Source organism: Nannobrachium achirus (genome assembly GCF_963921795.1).
Source record: "Nannobrachium achirus genome assembly, chromosome: 11".
Classification (NCBI taxonomy): Eukaryota; Metazoa; Chordata; class Actinopteri; order Myctophiformes; family Myctophidae; genus Nannobrachium; species Nannobrachium achirus.
The window spans coordinates 23,768,393-23,787,241 of NC_137820.1; the positions used below are offsets into that span (position 1 = coordinate 23,768,393).

Here is an 18,849-nt window from a genome sequence, read left to right on the forward strand (position 1 = left end):
CTCGCGGCTCGCCTAACATTTTGCTTACACTATGGGAATGTTTGCGTTAATGGGGTGTCGTGTACTACTACTTCTGGTATTCTACTATGTTCATTGTTGCTGGGGGGATGGGGACGGGGTGAAGAAAGGGTCGAGGCCGAGGGTCGAATAATCGTAAAACCCTGCTAAACGCAATAGAGTCTGTCTGCAGATGGCACGCAGGCTCCCTCTACCGGCGGTAGGGGGGAGTGCCGGGGGTCCCGTGGAATTAGTCTCGCGTGGCCAGACTGTTTACTCCCACAAATTGCAAACTCTGAATAGTTGTCTGTCTGTCTGTCTGTCTGTCTGTCTGTCTGTCTGTCTGTCTGTCTGTCTGTCTGTCTGTCTGTCTGTCTGTCTGTCAGTCTGTCAGACTACAGTACGTGGAATCGGCAGCACCAGAGAGTTTGAACCAAAACAAAAATAAACAAACAAAAACATATTGTTCTAGCCTGCATGGGAGATATTTTTGCCAGCAAAGTGAACTTGCTTTTTGTTAACCTTTGCACAACAGAAAAGTAAAGTTTTTGGTCATACTTCACTTGACATCACAATATAGTCTATAATAGCCTAAATGGTAAGAGAATTAATTTCCAAGTGCATTCCTCACAAATGGCACCATTCTAAAGGCCCATTCCCACTGGGCCAGATAACAGATAAAAAGGTGGATGGTAGATACAGATAAAACATATCTATCACAGATTTTCTTTATATCTGTGATAGATTTCTTTAAATATAATACTAAGTAGGCCTATTATTATTATTGAGTCTTTCTACTGACATGTTTACGCTTCTGCTGTTGTCTTGGAAGACTTTCTCTAGGAACTGGTCACATGATCACATCACAGGTTTGCAGCTGTAAACAGTGGGTGAAATTTGTTTTAGTGCAAGCTCCATCTGTTTTTGTTATCTCCAGAAAAGAGAAAGGGAAGAAGAAGAAGAGGGGGAGCAAGGGGACAAGAGAGAGAGAGAGAGAGAGAGATATCAATAAAAACAACAATGAAGGCCTATCTACAAATGTACACAGACCTGCTGCACCACTTGCGTTTTTTCTTTTCTCGAACAATGCATTTTCCGTACCAGGCCGTAACACAGCCTGATCTAGAAGTGATTGGACTTGTTGTTTAGTTGCCTAATAGCATTTTGGATTGATTCTACATGTTCCTTCCATTTGTAGCATAGCATGTCGTTTGTTTGGCTTTAATTACTTGTGCCAGCAGAGCGTGCAAGTACTGCGTTCGGTGCCGTCTGTTTCCGGCCGTCTGTTTCCAGCCAATGAGGGAGCATGTTCTCTGTGACGTCACCAACGACAAGTGCGTCCTGATATAACAAGGCACAAGTTGCATGGAACCTCAACAGAGTGCCAGTTTTCCCACCCACCCACATACAGACAGACAGCACTCATCACCGATCACTGTACTTGCATGCTCTGCTGGCACACAAGTAGGCCATATGGCCACGACACGAGTGCACAAGTCACAAGTTGGAGAGAAATCAAGAGAGAAGTCTAGTTATTCATGGTTTGGCGTCTTTTTGGCTATCTTTTCAGATGCAGTTCTGACAGCAACAAAGAGCTGTGGCAACGCACCAACCAAAAGCCTGCAGACGAAGAGATCCTCCAACGTCGTTGGAGATGGATAGGCCATACTCTCCGTAAACCAGCCTCAAACATCACAAGACAGTCCCTCAAGTGGAACCCCCCAAAAAAAAAGAAAAGAAAGAGAGGTCGGCCACGAAACACCTGGCGCCGAGACTTGGATGCAGATGCCAAGAACATGTGCCAGACATGGGGACAGCTTGAGATGTTGGCTCAGGACCGTGATGCTTGGAGAACTCTTGTTGGCGGCCTAAGCCCCAGAAGGGATAATAATGCGTAAGGTCTGACAGCGGTGTCAGTGGGCTGACTGTGAACGTTCTGAGAGAAATCAGGTGGAATGGCTGATGTCAGTGATAAAGTAGTCTCGCATAACCAGACAATCCAGTAACTCTAGGATTAGATTAGAGTTGTGATATCAAATCCTTATTTTTGGAGTGGTGAGCTCCCAACAAATGGCTTTGTCTGTCTGTCTGTCCATCTGTCTGTCTGTCTGTCTGTCTGTCTGTCCCGTATGAACTTTGACACTCTTTGACCGAGGTTATGTTTCTTTAGTACAATGGTGCATGGCCGGAGTTATGCTTCATTCGTACAACGGTGCGTGGCCGGATTTTTAAACTATAAAAACAGGAACAGATTGAGAAGGCCACTGTTACACAGCCTAGACGTGCGCGCGTCTAGGCTGTCACACACACACACACACACACACACACACACACACACACACACACAGAGTATAGCTGCTCAAATTCACTGCTCCAATTCGAATAGATGGTTTGATTTTACTTTACTTTATGGATTTGGTGAGTGCAGCCACATAAATGCATATGTCACTACCCCATTTTAAACACTAGATGGTAGCCAAGGCTTCAGAAACAGGACAAGATAAAAAACAGTGGTTCCATGCTTGGACACTGTTTACAGTAATAGATATATATTTATACTGCATCTGGAAGAGATGTTTTTTTGAGCAGTTGTCATGGGTATCACCCATTTTGTGGAATTAGTTTGAATAATGTTGTATTTGTTGTATTTATTTGAGAGTAAAATTGTTAAATAGACTGGTGCTAACATTGCAAACACTTGGTCAAAGACCCTTGATCTGCTCCAGAAGTTGCTTGCTGTGTGTGTGTGTGTGTGTGTGTGTGTGTGTGTGTGTGTGTGCGTGCGTGCGTGCGTGCGTGCGTGCGTGCGTGCGTGCGTGCGTGTGTGTGGTGTGTGATATTAGTCTGTCCAATATTATACAATATTGTGTACATGCCATATCTCATAGCTTCCGTTCCTGTTCACAAGGCACTTTATCACTTTATCTGATCTTCCAATATATTCCATATTCCTATTTCTACTTTTATTATTTGATTCTTTACTTTAATTTAGTACTTTATAGCACTGTGTTTGTGTGTGTGTGTGTGTGTGTGTGTGTGTGTGTGTGTGTGTGTGTGTGTGTGTGTGTGTGTGTGTGTGTGTGTGTGTGTGTGTGTGTGTGTGTGAAAGAGTGTGTGTGTGTGTGTGTGTGGGGGGGGGGGGGGGGGGGGGGGGATGCAGAGTATGTGTGTTAATATATCCACAGAAATATCTCATCCAAACTGAAGTTTAAAAAATTAGTGGTTATGGCCATGGGTATTTGATATTTATTCATAATAAAATGTATCAATAACATAGACTTTGTGTTGGACTATTGCAATTTATAAGAGCATACATTTTACATGCACATTCATGCAGTGTAATGTTAGCATATATACTGCATATATGAACCTTATTCGTAAGAAAGCCAGTCCCTGTTAATTTCCTGTATATGGTAAAACCTTATTTATTGAAAGAGTATCCAGTGGCGCCTTGGCACTACAGTTTATTTATAGCACACTGCTGAAGTACCAGCACTGCCCTGAGCATTCACATTGGCACAGTACATCACTAAAACACATTGTGAGAGCTCATAGCATGCAGTTAACTGTTGAATTTTTAAAATCTCAATATCTGGTTTTCTTAAACCACTTCATTTTTGATGATCTGGCTGGCCACAAAGCTGATGGTTTTCCCACACAGATAATTAACAAGAGAAAAATGTAATTAGGGAAATAATTCCAACAGTATTTCATATGAGAAATTATAGCTGTGATAAGTCTATACAATATGCAGTGCTATGTGAGCACTAAGCAGTTACCATTCACTAACTATAGGAATTGGAGCCATTGCTGCTAGTGTGCAGAGACTGCTAATGAATGTGAGCATGCACCTGGAACCTGATGGCTGTGTCTGGGGTTTCACCTGCTCGCGTGCAACACCACAGCCATCCAGCTCACTCCCTGCTCTCTTCAATGCAACTTGTTGAGCTCGTCAATATTTAATAATTCATCCTCTGGGCTGGTTTCAGATGAACCCAACCGGTTGTAGGGGTGGTGCTGCTGCATGGAGAGATGATGATGGTTAAACTAAGGGGCTGGGCTCTGGGATCGCAAGTCCCTGGGATAGATGCCCTTCCTCTCCAGGAATAGATGAGCTAGGTATGAGATGGAAAGGAGAGTGGTCAATTCAGTTAAGCTGCAGGAAAAAGTTTATAACACCTATAGACACTAAAAGCTGGATTCTACACTTTCATTTCCTTTGGTTCACATTTTGGAGTCTTTCCACTGGATCCTATAGGGAGGTAACACAAGCTCCACCTCCAGGCTCTACCTGGTTCCTTTGACACAGTGGAATACTGATCCAATTGACCGTTAACACCATCTGCATCTACACCCTGCTCAGCTCATCTTCCTCCTCACCTCCTGACAGAATCCTTTAGTCGCAGCAAAGAGGAGTGCAGAGCAGAAGCCCAAGTCACATCTGAGGGACCCCTCGGCACCACTGAAAGGCGGAGCCAGCCACCCGGGTGCCCAAAACTCAGGAAGGATGAGGAGCAGCATCTAGTGGATTTTTTCCTTCTTCTCCTTTTCTTTCTCAGAACAAAGCATTGCCAGTGAGGTAGAAAGATACTGTTGTGATTTAAAGAGCAGAAGAAAGCAGCGTAGAAGAGGACAATGCCTTTTGGAGGGTTGGCAGGGCTGAAGGAGAAGGTGCTAAAGCCTGGAAAGGAGGCGGCGAAGAACACAGCTGCAGACTCTCTTGGAAACCTGCAAAGGTGAGTTTGTTTTGATATGGAAGTGGAAGGAGCACATATACACTGTAGAGTCCTGAGTGCTCATTTTACCCATGGATAAATCAACACTGAGAAAGTAACACTTTACTGTGTACAGGCTTGATGTGAATGTAGTGTCAGTCTCACTTTCAAAGACTGATGAATATAATTTAGAATATATAAACATGGATGCAGAGCTCCCTTTAAACAATACACTGTTTATAATTTATAATTGGTCATTATAAATTGCAGCAGATATACAGTATATAAGAAAGAATGCCACACTAAGAGAGCTCAAACATTATAGCTGACAGAGGGACCTGGAGAGCCTTGTAGCAAACACATTAAGCTCCATGTGTTCTGTTCTCAAAGATCCTGAAGATAAATAAATATTTGATTTCTTTTGCTTGCCAGTGATGTAATCTCAGAATGTATTTTAAGACACTGATCCATATTTCATATCTGATACATATTTCAAAACGGAAGGTAGTATATGGAGCCTCCACACATTGTTGTCATTAGAGAGATAAAGCGCTAAGTAGACAATTTCCTGTTAAGTGATATTTTTCATATTTCGAGTGAGTCTACAGTACAGTATGTGCCACGCACATTAATGAGGAAAACAGAATTATGATATTCCAGTGAAAATTCTGCATCATACAATATAAATGACACAGAGGGAACAATGATGTTCACGTTTTTGTAAATCTGAGCCAATGTTTTTAATATTTGACACACAATTGTGTCTGATCCACTCAGTGCAATACATTGAAATGTTTCACAGATACATCTAACAGGGACATTAGAAAACATGGAAAAATGGAATAGAAATAAAGAGAGGTTAATGTCTTTAACCTTTGAACTAATTGGTAGGCTATAATCCATATCAGTTTCGTACATGCATCCGTTACATTATTTATCAGGCAATTCATTATAATTTATAACCCAATAGTTAGCAGTTTTGTTGTCTGACACTGAGAAGCTATTCTATAGCAAAGATTGCATTTTAATATTCTTGACAAAAATGCCACAAAACAGACGTGTTTCACAAGAACATGTTTATTATTGTTACACAAAGTAAATAATTAATAGCATGAAAGTCCATAAACAACAAAAAGGCTCTTTGGATGCATAAATAGTCCTTTAACGCTGGAGTGTTGATGATGGTTGGAGGACCAAAACATCCACTCTCTGTGTCACTTTATTTCACCATGTCACTTATTGCACTTTTGTAATTAAAGGACAATTTGTTGCATCCAAAGAGCCTCAATGTTTCATTTTAATTAATTTCTCCTGGAGATGAAGGTGTAAACAGATGAACACATCTTGGGGGATGAGGGTGGAGAAAGTCTCTTAGTAACTGAACAGTGAACAGGTGTGCACAGAGAAAAAGTTGAGAGCAAAGTAAGGTAAAGATGGATGCGGTGCATCCTTTAGGCTCTATTGCTGCAGACAGTTTCACCTTTTGTAAACAGGAAGAACAGGAAGACTCTCAGTTTCCCAACCTAACATTTCTTCAAAAGGTGAACCCAAAAGCACATACTGTAACACAAATGCACGTTAATCGACACGGTTTTATGACAATTGTGGTTCCTTGAAGCATACTGTCGAATGCAAGGTCTATGATTTGCAGTGAAGCCAAAGTACTGTAATGTCAGCCTGTGGAAAGTAGCCAGTTTCACATTTTGCAAACAGGAAGAACAGGAAGACTCTCAGTTTTCCCCACAAACAATTCTTCAGAAGGTGAACCCAAAAGCACATACTGTAACACAAACGCACACAATTCTATGATGACTGTGGTTCCTTAAAGCGTTGAATGCAAGATCAATGATTTGCAGTGAAGCCAACATAACTTTAGCCTAGGCTGTGGAAAGTAAAGAATGAATATTATTAGAATGGATATTATCACCCAAATCTCACTATCTTATTCCCTGGGTTTGATCGTTTGTCATATTTCCACTGTAGGAACATAGATGGTTCGAATGTCGAGGAGGAGGACTTTGAACTTACAGAGGATGGGCGTCCCGTGGCAGCCTCACCTCGAAAGGTCCCCTTGTTTGACTGTGGCTGTGGGGGCCTGCCCAAGCGCTACATCATCGCTGTGCTCAGTGGCCTGGGTTTCTGCATTTCTTTTGGCATACGTTGTAACCTGGGTGTTGCCATTGTGGAGATGGTGAACAACAACACCGTCTATATCAATGGAACTCCACACCTGCAGGTAAGCTATACAGTCAAGGATGAATTAATACTAGATTTGACTCATGTGTTGTTGGGATTGTGCTTTGCACACATTTTCTTATTATAAATACAATTCATCCTATTGATTGTCTTTAATAGATTATAACAGGATATAATAATAGCCAATTGCCAAGTTAATAATTCCATTGAAAGTTCAGTATGGTATGCTACATCTGTGATATTAATGGTTTGATGTGGTTTGAGGATTAATGAACCCAGCCTCAGGTAACACTTTCTATGAAGCCCATGTCTAATATATAATCTTATATCTCACTATAATTCAAGTGAATATTATGCATTAGAACATTAGGCCTATAATGTAACACAAACAACACAGTAATGTTACACTATGATCCTTGGGAGGGAAAATAATGTCTGCAAGTGATCATCAATTTATGAAGTATTACGATGCTTGAAGTTATAAGTCATTACAATGCTTTATGTGTTGTGATTATTGTTATAATGCATTATGACTGCTTATAACTATAATTATACAGTGTTATAAGCTGATTACAATGAATTATATGTATTTTTACATGACCGATGGGTTTCATAGAATTTAATTTAAAGCTATAATAACTCTCACACTCTCGCAGACATGTTGTCTGAATGGTTTTCCTCCATCCCAACTAGATGGCCCAGTTCAACTGGGACCCAGAGACAGTGGGGCTGATCCATGGCTCATTCTTCTGGGGTTACATTGTCACTCAAATTCCTGGAGGTTTCATCTCCAACAAGCTGGCTGCCAACAGGTGACACATACTTCTGACGGCTTCATTTTTACAAAACAGAGTAGGATACTGTTGATGCTACAGGTGTGAATCTCTTTCCATGTGTTGAGGATGAATGTGAGATGAATACATGAGAGACTTATGTCATAAGCAGTGCTACACTGCCACATTCATCATCATCACCGCTATTTTAAACTCTGGAGTACGGTTCAGGGGCCAGCCCTCATTTTCTTTTTTTTAAAGATTAGTTTTTGGGCGCTTATGCCTTTATTGATAGGACAGTAGACTGACAGGAAATGGGGGGAGAGATGGGGAGTGACACGTGGCAAAGGTCGTCCGTATTGGACGCCAGGATGCCAGGCATCCATGCCTATGTGACAATGCTTAAGTGGTATTCGCCTGGACCAGTAGGCCAGCAGGCGCCCCCAGCCCTCATTTTCAATGTAGCCAAGGTTACAATAATAGACACATTATTAAATCCATTACAGATTGACAAGGAATGTGAACCTGAGTAGCCTACAATTATAAAATAATTACCTTAAACATTAGGCTATATAAAACAAGGCAATTAAAACAAAATAACTTAGTTAAAACAAGTGCAATCAAGGTTAAAAGTGTTATTGAAGCTCATTCCAGGAAGTTGGGCCACTGACAGAGAAAGCTGCCTTGCCCGGCTCTGTCTGAGCTTGAGGAATCTTGAGCATTAAGAAATCTCATTAGGAGAGATGTGACTGAACTAGGCATGGATACAGATGGCATGAGAGAGGAGTGCATCCTCAACCCTTGTGGTTAAAGGGTTAAAATCGCGTGGTGTGGTGGTGAGCAGTGCTGATGGTACCGATACCAGTCCTGTAATAAAAGCTTCGCAGGAAAAGAGGACACGCCACTGACAGAGTTAATAATGAAAGATCCTGCGTCTGATTTCTGCCTGAAACACCAGCCACTGGAATATTACAAGTGTCACTTACACACCGTTTTGGAAAAAGAGCAGGACGGGGAAGGGGGGTGCATATGGGGGGGAAGGGGGGTGAATATGGGGGAAATGGAAAGGAGCTAAGAGAAGCTGGCTTTGAAGCTGAAATGTATGGATCCAGTGGAATCACCATTATCTCTGCCGATCAAAAGCACAAGCACGAGATCTGTCTAATTATAAGGTTGACTGCCTCGTACCTTGCACTGCAGCCATTTGAGCTACTGTCTGGCAATATGGGACACAAAATCCCATCCAGTTCCAGAAGATTGCAGCAGCACAGACACACTGTGGTTTTGTTTTCACACAGGTTATAAGGTCTGACAAAGTGACAATATAGTATGGTAGTGAAAAACAATAGTGAAAAGGAAGCAAAGCAGCCTAAACTTGTTCATACGGTAGTTAAACCATATGGCTGTGTTTCAGTCCAAGTTTGTTTTTGGTAAACGTAGGGGGGAACCTATACCGTACCTGGGGTGTGTTTGGGTGGGTGGGTTATTTGTTATTTGTTTTGTTTTATTGTACTTGTTGTTCCTGTCTTGTCTTTGTTATGTTATACATTTGAAAAAACTTGAAAAAGAAAAAAAAAAAAAAGTTTGTTTTTGGTACCCAGTGGTGGACACATTTTCAGACAGAGATTTCATCAGACAGAGATTAAACATTTCTGTCACCAGGGTCTTCTACACAATTTATCTTAGACCCATAGAGGGTGCCATAAATGTCACTCACTGTTTATACTGTTTGAAACATCATTCTCTTTTTTTCTTTTTTCAAATGTTCGGGTATTGATGATATTCCATACTGTTTGTCTGTAATCATTTGTCAAGAAACACCATATATCATGGACGGAATATAATCAACCCTAAATTTGAATCGCATGTTGAGATGCCTCTATGGACTGAGTGCACCTCCAAACTTTCACATCTGACCATATTTGGCCCCATGCATACATGCAAAATGTTGAACCGTATTACTCTATATCAAACATTATTTCCCCCTCAGTTTCCTGGTGGCTGCAACCCAAAACACTGCCCTGGGTAGGCATAGGCCACCCAGCCTGGCAGACTGTTAACAATAGTTTTGCACATGGGATTTGCAGGTCTCAACTACTAAGGCTGTGAAGATTAAAGTTGTTTATGAACGTATTCCTCTTCACATGTGTGTGATCACACAACCATGCTGTATCTCTACAGAGTGTTTGGTGCAGCCATTGTCCTGACGTCACTTCTGAATATGTTCATCCCATCAGCAGCAAGAGTGCACTACGGTTGTGTCATGTTTGTCCGCATCCTGCAGGGTTTAGTGGAGGTAAGAAGGTGCACACATTCAGTGTTTTCACTCCATTGCCGCTGCATCATTACAACTCCATTCCACCTTTCCAAAGATTTCAATGGTCAACCCTTAAGTTCTGTTCGGGTCATTTTGACCCGTTTTACATTTTCATTTGAAAGAAAAAGGTAGAAGTTTATATTTTTTCCACCTGAAACTCACTGGCCTTAAAGATTCTTCAGTGATTAACATGTAAAAAACATATTTTTGCACTACACCTATGCTACACCCCCCTCATATGTTTTGACCCTCTAATGCTGTCCGCGGGTCATTTTGACCCAGGGGATATTAGGTTTAAAAAAACAATACTAATATAAAATGCAACTTAACAAATCATCATACAATGACTTTGTCTCAATTCCAAGCAATCCAAATGATAGAAATGGTAAAATAAACTGTGAACTTAGAGTTGAAGCATCTGGCAAGATGTTCAGTGTGTCCTACAACAGCAGACCGGAAGACAGACTGAATCTGAACAGAACTTAAGGGTTAAACTTTTCTTGTGGGATGAAGTGCGCTAATGAACGTACTGTATAGAACCTACCGGTAGACCAATTTGGAAGATTTGAGTAATCTTTTATGTCCTTCTCCCTGATAGGGTGTCACCTATCCTGCGTGCCATGGGATGTGGGCAAAATGGGCACCACCTCTAGAACGAAGTCGACTGGCCACAACCTCATTCTGTGGTGGGTCAAGTATCAGCTGGTCTCTTTGAAAAATAATAACCACACCTGAAGCATTGTGAAAATCTCAGTGTCAAACATTTTTGGACAAACACTATAATAAGATCTTGGTTTATTGGAGCTGCTAGAGTAGAGCCCCATCTCTTTCTTTTTTACACAACTTTGTTTTTAGAACAGGAATACTGATTCAAATTGACTTTCCGGTGGTGAAAAAGGTTAAAATGAGGGACTATTAGACTTACAGCTACGGTATATTTCCGTCCATACCTTACCCCTTATCACTAATCTTCTTTGCCCTTCTTTTTACTATTTTGAAAAACATTAAAAAATACTCCAAATATTTGAAGTTGATTTCCATTGACACGTGATGAGCTTGTAGATCAGCTAATTGAAATATTCAAAAATATGTTTCAAAAATAGTAAAAAATGGCAAAAAGGTTTAAACAAAAACAATATCATGAATATAATCCATGCATATTATGGAGAGTGTGTCTTTATTTCTTTGTTGTTGTTGCTGATGCTGATGCTGCCCATGCTGTCATTGCTACCTAAAATTAAAATCCATCCTCCTCCCTGGTACCATGGCAACCTATACTATCAAAAGCCTCTTGACATTGTCTCTGAATGACGACTGCATGAGCACTGTTCATCTGCTCTGTCTCCTATTCACCTACAGTAAATACAGTGTCACACTTATGCTCTATTCAAAACAGAATGGTCTAGTAATACATCAGATAATAGAAAATACATTAAAACACCCTCAAAGTCTCTATCATGGACAGTTGAAATTGTGCATTTAGACGTCCTTTTTTCATGAATATACATGCTTATTATTGTATGATACATTATGTTGTATATGCTGTTGAGTATTGAATGTTAATTTCAGAGTACAGGGCCATGAAAACTACCATACATGAAGTTAAAGTTTGTTTTATATTTCAAATGAACACACAAACACAACACAAACAAGTCAGGTTGCATATAGTTTACCTTTTTAACCGAATAATCAATCATAACTAAATATGTGATAATATGTTGGCATGAAAGCGGTACAGATTTGACTTTTGACGCTTTCTGGTTCCAGGATCTTATGCAGGAGCAGTGATTGCCATGCCTTTAGCAGGAATTATGGTACAGTATGTTGGATGGCCTTCTGTCTTCTATGTCTATGGTAAGTTTAACTTCAAGGCAAAGATTTTTGTATAGCACATTTCAAACAAAAGAAACGCTATAACAGGACATTTAAATTCAGTAAAATTCAAAAGTTGAATCTTAAAGGACCACTTCACCTCTGGGACAACCAGATCTTATTTTATTGTTGTTTGGGACACGATCAACACAATCCTGAGTTATTTTTTGTGTTCAATCTGTGTTTTGAGATATTTTAGGATTTCAGCATGCAACAACTGGTCATATGATGCATTTTGCATCATATGACCAGTTGTTCCATGCTGAAATACTAAAATAAGATCTGGTTGTCCCAGAGGTGAATTGGTCCTTTAAGCCCTGTTGTATACCTCATCTTAAAATAGCCATTCTACAAGTTCAAAACACGTAGTGTTGTTGTGCGTTGTGAGCTTGTGGATCTGCTATTTGTTGAAAGAAAGAACTTCATCCATAATGAAGTGTCCAACATAGGGAAACCAGGGTGAAAGTTACTTTTATTTTGAAATAAAGTTATGTATAACATTTTTGTATCAGGGAACAAGTAGAGTACACTGTAGGATGTTGGATTTTGAGCAACAGGCCATTCAATACACTAGATGTCACTTTAGTGCCATAAAGAACTGTATGGGACGTTGCTGTCCAGCACCTGTGCTTAGCACTACGTGACAACTGAATTGCTTTTGAACTTCATTAAAATGATTAGTACTCGCATAATCTCATGCCTTGCGTTGCCTGTGTCTGGCTGCGGTCATTCTCAGGAGATCTAATCTCATGATTAATTGATGTAAATGAACATTTTCCTGTCTGGGCCCTGTGACTAATACTTTGTTCATATTGTTTTAATAATTAAAATTCTTGTGGTTCAGAGAAGGTCTGGACCCATTTTAATGAATTTATCTTACCTCGGCCTGCTCTGTAATGCGTGACAAAGCCTTCTGTATCACAATAGCTATCCATACTCATACATCCACAGTAATGAATGTAACATATTGTTTATTTATTTTCCTTTACTTACTTTATGTTGCTTTTATCAAAAGGTGTTTTTGGGTTGATATGGTATATCTTCTGGCTGTTGTTGGCATATGGAAGCCCTGCTGACCACCCTACCATCAGTGATGAGGAAAGGAAATACATAGAGGCTGCCATTGGAGAGCGGCAAAACCAACTGAGTGCCATTGGGGTGTGTACAATTGATAATAATAATGCCCTATTCAAATGCGTATCATTTCATGCCATTATAACATGTTTTGGGGTGATAAATGAAATCATTTGCATTGCATGCCCAATTTGCCCATGCTCCCTGTTACCTTAGATCAGGGGTCTTCAACAGGGGGTCCGGGACCCCCAGGGAGTACCCAGAGTTACTACAGGGGGTCCTCCAAATCTTTGAGTGATAGAAACTTTTTTTCTCCTTTTTTATATTAACCACTTGAACCCTAGCGTCCATATTCTGAGAACTTTAGCCAAAAATAGCAGATCTACGAGCTCACGCCTCATGCTGTGAGGCGTAGTGAGCTTGTAGATCGGCTATTTTCGAGAGCTTTGGTGTAGAGGGGAAAAAGAGCAGACTAAGTACAGTGTGAAAGTTCAAGTTTATTAAGTAGTGATGGTTCAAGTTGTTAAATATTTTAAAACACAAATTGACATGAATCCAAAGTACACGGATGATTGTGCTGCCAAACAATGAAACTATATGGACTCTATGAAAAGGTTGTGGGGGTCCCTGCTTCATCTTTCTCTCAACTAAGGGGTCCTTGGCCTGAAAACGTTGAATTTGTTCAAGCACACAGACAGACACACACACACACACACACACACACACACACACACACACACACACACACACACACACACACACACACACACACACACACACACACACACACACATGCGCGTGTTCTGCCTGGCACGGTAGCAGGCATAATGATAACGCTACAAGGTCACACATTCAATCCATAGTCAGTGTGTCCCGTTGAAGTGTCCTTGAGCAAGACTTTGAACCTCCACCCGGCTCAGTGTGAGTCACTCTGGAAAATGGTGTCAGACAAATACCTGAAAAGCGAATCGAATTACACACATGCACCGCACGCACTCTTGCACTGCGCACACACACACGCGCGCACGCGCACACACACACACACACACACACACACACACACACACACACACACACACACACACACACACACTAGTGTTGATTTTGACAGCAAATATTTATTTTATTTTAGTCATAATCTTTTGAATAAAATTCCATTTAGTTTTAGTCATATTTTATTTTAATCATGGAAAATGTTTTAGTTGAGGTTAGTTTTAGTCGACTAATAACATGAGTTTTTACTTTTAGTTGACTAAATCTACAGTTTATTTTGTCATTTTGGCGGGCCTTGATGGCTGATTTTACACGTGGTTGCATACTGAAAATAGCAGATCTACAAGCTCACAACGCGTCGCAGCGCAACACCCTAGCGTAAGACCCGAGCGTAACACCCGAAAGCAACACCCAAGCGCAACCAAACATAAAATTACTTTTATTGGATCTCTTCTCCACTGGTCCCTCCCTAACATTTTAGTGCAGTTTTTATTTGTTGACGAAATTGTCAATCTATTTAGTGTTAGATTTAGTAATCATAGCTTAGTATTTAGGTTTTTCTTTGTTCTTTTTTGTCAGTGAAAAAAGGTAGTCGACGAAGAATCTTCGTCAGTTTTAGTCGATGAAATCAACATTGACACACACGCACGCACACACTCACGCACGCACGCACGCACGCACGCACGCACACACACACACACACACACACACACACACACACACACACACACACACGTACGCATGCATGCAAACATGGCCAGAGCTTTGGGAGTGCTTCGAACAGTAGTGATAGTGTTTATTCCGGTTCTCTCCCTCAACAGAAATTCAAGACTCCATGGCGACGTTTCTTCACCTCCATGCCTGTGTATGCCATCATCGTGGCCAACTTCTGCCGCAGCTGGACCTTCTACCTGCTCCTCATCAGCCAGCCAGCGTACTTCGAAGAAGTCTTCGGCTTCCCCATCAGCAAGGTCGGCAAACCTTTTAATGTCAAGGACTCCTAAATGAATGTATTTGGCCGCAGACCCCAATCTGAAAATATTTGTGCCAGGTCCCCTGATATTAGATTGATGTTGTTAAAACATTTTCAACATTTGGAGAAAATGGCAAATCTACAAGCTCACAGCACATCGCAACGCGTTGTCAGTTTGTAGATTGGATATTTTCAAATAACCAATGTAGGCTATATCAGCCTGGAATCCAGACGGAGGCGCCCACTCTGCAAAGTGAGACAAATCTGCAGAACGGAACAAATCAGTTTGGATTCCAGGCTAAATGTATTTAGGGTTGAAGTGGTTAAACAGATTTTGATGCTATATTAACTCATTTTTCTGGGTACCCAGTGAGCCCACTCAAGGATCCGTTTTGAGCACTGTTAATGTAGTGCACCTGTTGCACAGACACCTAAATACAACGTGTGAACACAAAATTGCCGCTCATACATTAATTTACTGATTCCCCCCCCCCCCCCCCCTCTCTGCAGTTGGGCTTTCTGTCTGCCTTGCCCCACTTGGTGATGACCATCGTCGTGCCATTTGGAGGACAGCTGGCAGACTACTTGCGTTCCAACAAAATCCTGTCGACAACAAATGTGCGAAAAATCATGAACTGTGGAGGTATGTGAACGTAAATGTAAAACAAATTGATTTTGATGTTTCATACATACATGCATACCGGTACATACATACATACATACATACATACATACATACATACATACATACATACATACATACATACATAAATACATACATACATACATACATACATACATACATACATACATACATGTTGTACGTACAATACAGTATGAATGTGGTTACAGTAGATTGTTCAGCATAAAACATGGAAAAAATGCAACATGAAAGAGATAGTTGAGCAATAAGCATGAGATTATTTAAATAGATAATGTGCTAAATAGTTACATGGTGGAGCTTTAACACGCTGAAGTGTAAATGCTCATTGATTGATTCCAAAATAGAGTGATCCTTTTAGTGACTGTGATATTGTCTAACCCTGCTTCCCCACAGGCTTTGGTATGGAGGCTACTCTGCTTTTGGTGGTTGGGTTCTCTCACACACGTGGGGTGGCCATCACTTTCCTGGTTCTGGCTGTCGGCTTCAGTGGATTCGCCATCTCAGGTATTACCTCGGTTGTTTTACCTGAATGGTAGAATAAAGTATGGTCACTCTAAATCCTTAACTCTGAGAGTGTAGAAATGTGTAGTATTCACAGATGCGTAAAATACAGTAGTTGTTTGTATATTGAGGGGATTCTTCCTGTGTAATAAGAAAATAAATATGTATAACTATTTCATGTATTTATACAATTTCATGTTTTAGTACTTACAGCACATTCTATTAGATCCTGTCACAAATGTTAATAATACAGTAATAACACTGAGTATTTTACTGTGTAAGATAAAGTTGTGTTTCAACTGCTCTATATTTAAACACTGAGGCAGCCATATACTCCTTCTTCTCCAAAAGCATCTAATGATCTTAGATGTTTTGGCTGGCTTTTTGAAGTATAGTTGAAAGGGAATTGTATACTTCTCCATTGGGTATGATTATCAATATAGATTCATTGGTCAGATACGCCTTCAGAAGGGTATCTTTCCTGAATATATTATAGTCTGTTGCGAGGAAAGTAAAAAAAAATCACAAGAAAAATCACAAGAAACTTTTCTTCCCCGACTGATTGCTCATTCACTGACTGATTGTATTCACAGGTTTCAATGTCAACCACCTGGATATTGCTCCACGTTATGCCAGCATCTTGATGGGTATCTCCAATGGTGTAGGAACGCTGTCTGGAATGGTGTGCCCACTGATTGTTGGAGCCCTTACCAAGCACAAGGTATAGCATGATACAACAATCACTATTTTAGATCCACTGAAAAGGGGCATTTCACCTCAATATTATTTTCTATGGGCGGCGCTCTTAGTAAGGCAATGTCAGTTGGTCAGCTGGTGGGTCATTGAGTCATTGGAACTGCTGGCAGGATTGCCATGGAATTTCATTTCCAACTTAGAACCCTTGGAACCCCAGTATGTTTTTGGTGAACACATGGCCTTTTCTCTAGCGCCAGCCTTAAGGCCTGATTATACTTGCCTCATCCCTGTAGCTGAGAGAGTCTGTGGATAGCCAATGCATACCTAATTCTGTTTATACTACAATTTGATGACTGCAGACATGAACACGTTCCACATACCGGTAAGCGCAATACACTTCTTCTAGAGGTTTCTAGCAGATACTTCCACTTCTGCCTGCACACTGACATCTCTTCTGACAGTAACAGGACTTTCTTTCCAAGAATTCACACATATTGGGTTGTCTTTCATAGGACGACTTATACAGATGCCGGTAGCCACAGTGGTTCTCCTCACTCAACCTCTTCTCAAATAGAGCGATCTTGTTTTTGTGCGCATGTGCAGTCACTGTACTTTTACAGTATGTGCATAAAGATGCGACTCTGAGGGGGCAATGCCTGCACGTAGTACATGAGCTGGAAATAGAATTACATCATGATGCCATCATACCTTCGTGGCTATGTGCATGTGGCAAGCATAATTTGGCCTTTCAGCACAAATTCTCATTTGTATTTCCAATGTAGTGTCTCAAAATTGAATAGGCAGATTGCCATGAAACGTAGTGCTTTCATGCTCCCCAGAGGATGAACCCTAAACATTTTAATGACCCCATGACCTTTCCTCCAGTGCCACCCACCACAGGCCAAAATGTAAACTTTCTTTTCTATTCTTTTTTCTTTTTTCTTTTCTTTCTTTTTTAGTGGGAGTGCAGGGTTCTAAGGATGGCAATGTTGGTCGGTTCAAACCACTTTGGTGCCGTTCAGTATAAGGAGAAGCATGACCTCTTGGGGTGGGCGCTTGTAGCGGTCACTGGCCGTTAAGCTGGGATGCCAGTCAGACTCTCGGTCTGACTAAATATAAGTTTTAGTTTACAACCGGCAAAACCCACAAGGGACAAGGGACTGATACAGGTATCAACCCTAAACTGTCAGTACACACTAAAAACCATAACAAGCATGAAACACACTCAGCTAAATTCAATGTATTTAAACAAACAGTGACAGTGTACAATTCAACCTCACAGCAGTTATAATTCAACCCAAGAGTGTATTCACTCACACAGAAGTTCGGCTCAATCGAAGGACCCTAAAAAGGCGGTCCACACCAAGAACTATTACTATAAATATGGCAGACTCAGAGTTCAAACCACAACTATAACGTGGTGTAACAGTGGTGAAAGATATAGTTATGGTTATTCGTGTGGACATTTGATGTTGATTGGATGTTATTGTCTCCTTAACAAAGTCTCCCTTTAAACTAAACAGACGTTATGTAATATCACATGCCCGAGAGGCTGTAGTGTTACTGTTAACATCGTAAATGCATGTTTCATGTTGTACATTACATTCTCATTAAATTGTAACATACTCATGAATTGGGCAGCATAAGTACAACTGTTATCTGTTATGCGTCAGTAAACATTAACAGGTTTGCCTGTGACAGTAGACACTCATTGACTACTATTCTTCTCCCCAATGCAGACCCGTCTAGAGTGGCAGAATGTGTTTCTGATTGCCTCCATGGTGCATTATTCTGGAGTTATCTTCTATGCTATCTTTGCATCGGGCGAGGAACAGGAATGGGCAGACCCTGAAAGCTCAAGCGAGGATAAATGTGGAATCCTTGACGACGATGAGCTGGCAGAAGAGTCAGCGATCGCCAGTGAGAGCATCATAGGACAAACAAAGACTTATGGAACGTCAGACAATTCTTCTGGACGAAAACGAGGTTGGAAAAATAACAAGGGGGCGACCATGCAAGACGAGGAGGATGGGAACCAGCATTGTGCAAATGGGAATTTCCAGGACAAGTACCAGTGA

At 40.9% G+C, this 18,849-nt stretch overlaps 1 protein-coding gene across 1 annotated transcript; it reads left to right on the plus strand.

Moving 5' to 3' along the window:
* Window positions 1-4,632: 4,632 nt before the first annotated feature.
* Window positions 4,633-18,849, plus strand: slc17a8 (solute carrier family 17 member 8; the record flags this gene model as incomplete). The annotated part of the gene is made up of 12 exons (XM_080736057.1): window positions 4,633-4,733; window positions 6,696-6,948; window positions 7,602-7,720; window positions 9,863-9,977; window positions 10,597-10,684; window positions 11,766-11,852; window positions 12,886-13,028; window positions 14,759-14,908; window positions 15,421-15,553; window positions 15,968-16,078; window positions 16,669-16,796; window positions 18,511-18,849. The coding sequence occupies 12 exons, from the start codon at window positions 4,633-4,635 to the stop codon at window positions 18,847-18,849; spliced, it is 1,767 nt and encodes a 588-aa protein (XP_080592183.1).